At 51.3% G+C, this 8456-nt stretch overlaps 1 protein-coding gene across 1 annotated transcript; it reads left to right on the forward strand.

Moving 5' to 3' along the window:
* The first annotated feature begins 6212 nt into the window (after positions 1–6212).
* On the forward strand, positions 6213–7866 carry Foxl3 (forkhead box L3). Its single transcript, XM_051205559.1, has 3 exons — positions 6213–6319; positions 6987–7155; positions 7361–7866. Exons 1-3 carry the CDS (start codon positions 6213–6215, stop codon positions 7733–7735), a joined length of 651 nt encoding a protein of 216 aa, XP_051061516.1. The 3' UTR covers positions 7736–7866.
* The last annotated feature ends 590 nt before the right edge of the window (positions 7867–8456 follow it).

Raw genomic sequence — 8456 nt, forward strand, 5'->3', positions numbered from 1 at the left:
GGAAAGCAATGCCAGGAAGCAGAGGCAAGGAGACAATGAGAGGGAACAGAAGTAGAGAAGGCAGAGAGCCCAAGGATGGAAGACTGAGCAGCCAGAGACTAAAAGCTGTGGACCACAGTGGTTGAGAGAGCGCCAAAGATCTGCCAAGACTCAGGGGCCCTGGCTGCTATAGAGCTGAGGGTTCTAGCACCCAAGGTGTGTTTGGAAGCTGTGACACTAACGCTGCTGTGACTAAGCTGTGATGCTGCCACCTCCTGCTGCTGGAAGGGATTATAATAGCTGCCCGGTACCAGGATCACTGATGGTTAAATCTCAGCAATAAGTCTCCAACCTGAGCACTGAGAGGCATAGGGCTTCTAAAGCCAGGAGCAGCAGGGCCCTGGTTCTAGGGGCTTGGAACTGCGAGCTCCTGGCCCCACCTGTCCAGTCTCTAGAGCTTTGGTACTCAAGGGTCCAGGACAGGTGGCCTGGAAGACCTCAAAAGTACCCATTACCTATTGTTCTGTTTTGTTTCTAAGACTATGTTTCTTAAGACCCAGCCTGGCCTCAGACTTGCTATAGAGGACGAACACTGAATTCCCGATGCTCCTGCTCCCACCTCCACATTGCTGGGGACACAGGCAGGTATCCCCATCCCTGGTTTATGCAGGGCGTGGGATGAAAACTTCACACTACATAATGAGTTTAAAGCCCGCTCCCGGAATATATGAGGCCTCATCTTCAAAACAAAACAAAATGAACAAAAACAAGTCTGGAGAAGTTTCTCAGTGGTGATCTCCCTTGCAGAGGACCTGGGTTCGGTTCCCAGCACCCACATCAGGTGGCTCACAGCCATCTGTAACTCTAGCTCCAGGGACTTTGGACACCTCTGGCACGGCACTCACACACATACATGCACTCACATACAAACAAATAAAAATAAATCTTTTTAAAAAGAAAAATTATTAAAAAGGAGTTCAAGGCCATCTTTGGCTATTTTAGTGAGTTCAAGGCCAACCTGGGATAAGTGAGACTTTATCTCAAAAAAAAAAAAAAACCTTAAAATCAAACAAATGAAAACTAGATCCACAATTATGTTATCTGCATTGAGCAGAATGGACAAGGGGTCTCTTCTATTCCCAGTTCCCATGAGCATACATGTGGGTGTCTGTTTTAGATTAAATAAGGACAGGTGATGTGACAGTATGATTTCACATATGATCCAGGAACACATGGACCCAGAACTTGTGTCATGTCTTAGTCAGGGTTTCGATTGTGGTGAAGAGATACCATGACCGTGGCAACTCTTACAAATTGGGGCTGGCTTGCAGTTCAGAGGTTTAGTCCATTATCATCATGGCTGGAAACATGGTGGTGTGCAGGCAGACATGGTCCTGCAGGATCCACACAGGTACAGTGAGCCTGGCTTGAGCATTTGAAACCTCAAAGCCAACCCCTAGTGACATACTTTCTCCAACAAGGCCACACCTACTCCAACAAGACCCCACCTCCTAATCCCTGTCACCACTCCCTAATGACCCAGCATCCAAATATATGAGCCTATGGGACTATCACTATTCAAACACCACAGGTCATGAGTCACAAACCTATGTTCACCATGACTGTGCAGGTTTGTATGGGGCTGTGAGAGACTATCATATAGATGCCATGCTGCCTGGGTATGAGAATAGGGACAGGGTTTTTGCTCTTGGCAGGTACAAGCACAGGAATTTGAGATGAAGTGCATGGTCCCATAACCCCCTGGAAAGTCTGAGACATCACAGTCATCTTTGGCTACCTCTGCCAGAGCAACACTGAGACAAATGCTGTTTTGTCCAAAGACTCTGTCTTCCTCCGGGAGACTGCTAGTTAAGACCCAGGAAATAAATAACTCACAAGTTTCAGGCAGCTCCTCAAACTTACAGGCTTCACAAGGCCTCTTCCCCAGGGTAGCGCAAGCAGTAACATTTGATCCCACAGGGTAAACCTGGGATAGTCTCACAGGGAACACCAAGGGCAGCTTTTCTGACTATCACCCATTTGAACCATGTGCTTGTAGGGAAACCCAATAAACTCATTGCTTCACTAAGCTAGTCCTAGGTGGAATATTTTCTTTGATCTGTCCTCACTCTGTCTAGGGTGGGCTTGTTCACATCTCCCCAGGAAAAGCCATGTGATACTTACAGAGATAAAAGAGCCTAAATGAGTGGATGGTAGTGGAATATCAAGGTGAAATATCAGCTTCCCCTTGGCCTCTGGCAAGTGTAAACTCACACCAGCCTTTCAGAATGGTCTAGAGAAGGAACATGTGAATTCAGTTAGGACTCTCACTAGGGACACATGCATACCCAGGCAAGATGGGAGACAGGAAAGGTGCTGGGTGGAGTGGCCAGTCCAAGCCCTCTAGTGGCAGGAAGGGGATCCAGATGTGCCCCTGTGTGTGAGGCTAGGTGTTAGACTTCCCTACTGCGTCCTTCCCATGACGACAGTGTCTATGCACCTCAGCTCTTCAGCCTAGCTCAGGGGTCTCCGTTGATTCTCAATTCCCTTTTACACTATGGCCTCTCAGCTCTGCCTTCCAATGTGCATAGACTCTGCACTATTTCCCAGCTGCCCCTGTTCATACAACTCCCTACACCCCAGACCCTCCAGTAGGACACAAGTCTGAGGGTAGTGGGAGGGGGCCACCCAGGCTGTTCCCACACTTCTGGTGCCACATAGGAACCCCTGGATGGAGGACCTGCAGTCCCATGGTCCAAAGGCTTAGGCAGAGAAAAATCTCAAGTTTCAGGCCAGCCTGAACTACATTGTAAGACCCCACGTAAATAAATAAATATAAAGAGGGCTGGCGAAATGGCTCAGCAGGTAAGAACCCTGGCTGCACAACCACGAAGACCTGAATTTGGATTCCCAGAACCCTTGTAAAAAGCCAGATATGGCTGAATATGTGTGTATGCAATCCCAATCCTGTGAAGGATGGGGACACGAGGGTTACTGTGACTTGCTTGTTGCCTGTGTGCCTCCAGGTTCAGCAAGAGACCCTGTATGAAGGAAGTGAAGGTAGAGAATGATAGACCATGACACCCAACATCCTCCTCTAACCTGGGCATATGTACACAACCTTCCCCCAGACATGCACAAACTCTCTGACCTATTAATCTTGCTTAATTTCCCCTCCAATTTAAATAGGTGTTAGTCTTTTTAAACATCCCCAATACTCTTACCTGTAAGCATTTTCTTATGTGTGTTTGCCTGCATGCGTGCCTGTGTAACACATGTGTGCAGTGCCCAGAGATGCCAGAAGAGGGCGTCAGATTGCCTGGGACTGGAGTAACCAGGAGTTACGAGCTCCCATTTGGAGACTGGGAACTGGACTCAGATTCTTTGCAAGAGCAGCCAGTGCTCTTAACTACTGAGCCATCTCTCCGGCCCCTTTTAAGCAATTATTATTTTTTTTTTTTTTTTGAGACAAGGTCTCATGTTTCCCAGGCTGGCCTGCAACTCACTATGTAAGTGAGGTGACCTTGAACTGCCTCCTGAATGATAAGATTACAATGTACACCCCCACACCTGATGCTGGGGATGGAACTCAGGGCTTTGTACCATGCCCCCAGCCCCTCACTTAAATATATTGGTTGGCCTGAGATATAGGCGGTATCTTCCATTTTTACACCTTTTTGTGTGCAGCTCAACAACATTAATATAGTCAGAGTGCTACAGACCATCGTGCTGTCAAAAACTACCGCCATGCTACTATCTCCAAACCAAGCTCACAACCTCATTGCTAACTGTATTTGCCCAGTCCAGGCACCACACGTTAAGCTGAGACTTCGTGTCACATTAATTTCTCTCTGATGACACCCTCAGGGGTCTGACACAGGCCAGGTGCCACCCCTGTCTACAGCTGAGTAAGTACAGCTCTCAGCAGAAGATACTGCTGGAAATCATGGCTTTGGATTCAATGACAGCAACACTCCAGCAAACAAGGAAAAATAAGTCAGCTGGGCTTTGTCAAAGATCAAACATGTTAGAGTCCTCGAAGGGACACTACAAAGCAAGTGACAACCACAGGGTGGGTGAGATCAGGGGCAAGTTTCACAACTGATATAAGATCAGCCCCTTATCCAATGCCATTCAGTTTTTGACAAATCACTCTATGTGTGTCTTGCAGTCTGGGTCTGCAGGTTCATGTTACACAGAACATGTTACACGATTCTTCCCTCGTCCTTCATCCCCTCCCACCCTTCCTATCACGTCCTCAGGCCTCTGGGGCAGTGTTGTATTTTTATAAAGGAGGCTGCATAGTGGCTCTTACCCACCTATTCTCCTCACAAAGCAAAAATGGCTATACAGCACCGTGCATCCCATCTGCCCTCCTCACAATGCATCCTTATGCTCCTCCCGTTGGAAAGCAGCCTGGATCTCATCACTCGGCTCCGAGTGAGCCCGTGACTATGGAAGGAGATGGCGCCTTCGCTAAAGCAGAGTCATAAGGTCGTGTTGCAGCTCCCTGGTCTCTTGGGTGTCCTACGAGTCAGACTATAAAGTGGGTAAACGTCTGAGATTGGCTTTTTTGCTCCATTGGGGTGTTCAACCTGATTATTGCATACACCAAGAGTCCCTCTGTTTTTGTAGTACTCATCAATAGCATGGATACCACATAGCTGATTTAACCACACACCTGCCTGTTGAAAGGTGTGTTTCCAATCAGAACATGTTTCCAGTAAAGTTTCTCTGAGCATATGGGGGGGTTCCAGGTTTCTGGATGACTTATGTAAGTATTATGGGATATATGGGCCATGTGGTAATCATGCATTTATGTGGTTTTTGTTTCCCTCACCCAATAGGATAGGCTGAACTGAAATGCATTGTCCTCCTGCCTCAGCCTACTGAGTGCCAGGATTATGTCACCACTACTGTTTTAAATTTTTAATTGCCAAATTATGCACTTTATTCCCCCCACATTCTTTCTTTTAAGATTTATTTATTACATGTATGGTATTTTGCCTGCATGTCTGCCTACCAGAAGAGGGCACTAGATCTCATTTTAGATGGTTGTGAGCCACCAAATGGTTGCTGGGACCTCTGGAAGAGCAGCCAGTGCTCTTGACCATTAAGCCATCTCTCCAGCCCTATTTCCCCAAGTTCTTGATTCCTGTTGTTGAGTGTGGCTTGGACTGTGTAGCCATGCCACTGTGGCACAAAGCAGGCGGACCTGCTGCACTCAAGCTTCTCCAAAGAGAACCTCAATGTCATCCACCTAGATGACCATTCATTACCAGAAGAGAGGTAGCACTAGGCTACAACAATGAAGCAACCTTGAAGGTGCTGTCCTGAAGGGGAAATTTTCCCAAGGCTAGCCCTGGCCTCTCACCTTTCTGGGTTCACAGACAAGACTCCTAGTCTGATTTCTGCAAATTATTGGGGGGAAAGTCCCTGGAATGCCAATGGTCCTCCAAAACATCCACCTCAGCATGGTTTCCCAGTCTCCGACTCAGATGCCCCCTCCCTATTCGGGCACTTTACCCCTCCCCGGGGCCAGAGAGCCAGTAGGAATGTCAGAAGAATCTCTGTGGTCCCAGGCCACCCAGAGCACCCAGGGAGGCTGCTTGTAGGCAGGGATGGACAGTGGGGAGAGGGCCCAGGATGCTAGAAGAAACCCTGGTCCTTGGAGTCATTATCCACCTGGTGAAATGGGAAAACAGGAAGCCAGGATAGGGCATGAGCTCCCATCTGCCTGGACCAGGTTCTGTGCCCTAGGGCTGAAAGCAGCCAGCCTATGTCTATGAGAGGGGGACCGCAGTTCAGTTAACTAGGGCTGGTCCCATCACCTCTAGCTGTGAGTGCAGCAATGAGCCCAGAGACTTAAATGGGGACTGGGGGGGGCTGCAACAGGCTCAGGGTTCAACTCAGGGGAGAACAGACAGGGACCGCCCTGCCTGTGGGACCAGTTCACCCTCCAGACTTCCCTTGCCGGCTGGTCAGAAGGTGGCGACGGCCCCCCCCCCCGCTGCGCTCCCCACTCTGTGTTGGCTGGGGACAACCCCCGCACTGGGATTGGACGCCAGAGAGCCAGGCGGAGCGGGCGGGGACCCCCGAAGCCCAGGCTCCCCGAGTCCTGCACGCAGACGCTGTTGGCCCAGCCAAGGGAAACCAGTGCCGGGCCCACCGCTGGCGGCCAGCGCGGAGGAGGTGGTGGCGGCGCCAGCGCGAGCCAGCCCAGGGTGGCCACGATGTTTGACAGCTCGCAGTATCCCTATAATTGCTTCAATGATGACGCCGACGACTACCCTGCGGGCAGCTCCGACGAGGAAAAACGGCTCACAAGGCCAGCGTACAGGTGACCCCGGGGCAGATGGTAGGGGCCCACAGACGCTGTAGAGAGCTGGGTCATCTGAACCCGACCCCGACTGGGAGAAGTGGGATTCCTTCCTTATGCGGGTCTTTGAGGAAGGACACTAGTTTCAGTGCACTCTGGAGGGGAGCAGGCTAGTGGGCTCTGGGTAAAGAAGGGAGCAGAGAGGAGATTATCAAATGACAGCTCCTTCTGCACCCCAACGCTTCACTGGAGTCCTGAGGGGCTGAAAGGGATTCATTCAGTAGGCTGCTGGTAGTTTTAAAGGGTCTTGCAGGGTCTAGAAGGTATTGGAGACTCCAAAAGGCTTCGGGGGTTCCAGGTAGTCTCTGTGTTCAAAGGGTCTCAGGGGTCTCAAGCGGGTTTGGGGAACTTCAGAGGGCCAAAGGTGTTGCAGAAGGACAGCTGTGCTTCAGAGTGTCCTGGAGACTCCAAAGGATCTTGGAGGACTTCAGAGGTTCGGTAGAGACTTCGACTGCTGAGCTCTGGCAGGTCCTTGGAGTGCCAGAGGATGGGGGCGGGAGGAGGGGGCTGTCCATCTGGTCTCAAGGATTCCAGCCAGCCCCGGGGCAGGACTGAGTTCACCAGCGCTTCTGCGGTTTCAGCGACACCCCGCCTGATGCAGCCCCTCTGTCTGGCACCCCTGTCGCAGCTACATCGCACTGATCGCCATGGCCATCCAGCAGAGCCCCGCAGGACGCGTGACCCTGTCCGGCATCTACGACTTCATCATGCGCAAGTTCCCCTATTACCGTGCCAACCAGCGCGCCTGGCAGAACTCCATCCGCCACAACCTGTCGCTCAACAGCTGCTTCGTTAAGGTGAGCCCTTCCCGGCCCGCAGCTCGCACTGGACCCCCAGGTGTCCCCATCCATCCTTGGTGACGAAGGGGGGAGGGTGTCACCGCCCGCAGGGGGACAAGTTCCTTGCTAGCAGATACCCGATGGGTTCCGCGACATACATACTTGCCAGAGGAGCGTCCTGCCCCGGGCTTGGGGACGCTCGCTGAGCCCCATACTCCCGCAGGTTCCACGGACCGAGGGCCACGACAAGGGCAAAGGCAACTACTGGACGTTTGCGGGAGGTTGCGAGTCCCTCCTGGACCTTTTCGAGAATGGAAATTTCCGTAGGCGACGCAGGCGACGTGGCCCCAAGCGCGAGGGTCCCCCGGGTCCCCTCGAGCCAGCAGCGCCAGCTTCCCCAGGCCCTGACAGCGCGCGAGCCCCAGACCACGGAGCCGGGGCCAGCCCTGCCACACACAGAGACATTAAATTCAGTATTGACTACATCCTGTCTTCCCCGGACCCTTTCCCTGCGCTCAGGTCGCCCTGTCACTCGCAGGAAGCCAGGTATCCAGCTCTGGAAGCCCAGCAAATGAGCTTCCATTTTTGGGCAGCATGAGGTGGCCTCTGGAGTTCTGCAGTCAGTTGAGGACTTGGGCCTGATCCTCCCCTGAAGGCAGGACTTGAACCAGGCATCTTGAATCAAGAACCCTGGACGTTGCCACATCTACATACTTCTTCCCAGACAGTCCCCGGGACTCTGCTCTCCATTTGGGGGGAAGATCTGGAGACCTTCTTATAAAAGGTATTCATGGACTAAAAACAGTTCTCTCGCAGGAAAACGTGGCTCCGATTCAGCTCCACCTCAGGATTTGCTGTGGACTCACCAAACCCCCCCCCCCCACACACACTGAGCTGCAAAATCACCTGAGGCTCCCTGGAATCAGGTAGCAGTTTGTCCTTGTCATGTGACAAGTGGCTTTGTAGACAACCCCATTCCAAAGTTAAAGTGTGCTCAGTAACTGACTCATGAAGCTGGCTATGGCATTCCCTGCAAAGAATAATGAGGTTTAAAACAGCGAAGACAGATGTTAATCTAGCCCGTGGCTATTACTTACCCCAAGGCTCACAATGATGTCAAGCTGTAAGTGACAAAACCAGAAGTGTCCTGTGTTCTCAGAAGAAATGTACCTCCCAACCAAGGCACAAGGACACAGGCCTGTCATCCCAACCCTTAGGAGGCTGAGGCAGGGGCATTACAAGTTCAAGGCCCACCTGGGCAAAATTACTGAGGTCATGCTTCAAAATAAAAAGATATTTTTTAAAAAAGTAAGTGGCAT

The sequence above is a fragment of the Phodopus roborovskii genome, unplaced genomic scaffold, assembly GCF_943737965.1.
Source record: "Phodopus roborovskii unplaced genomic scaffold, PHOROB, whole genome shotgun sequence".
Classification (NCBI taxonomy): domain Eukaryota; kingdom Metazoa; phylum Chordata; class Mammalia; order Rodentia; family Cricetidae; genus Phodopus; species Phodopus roborovskii.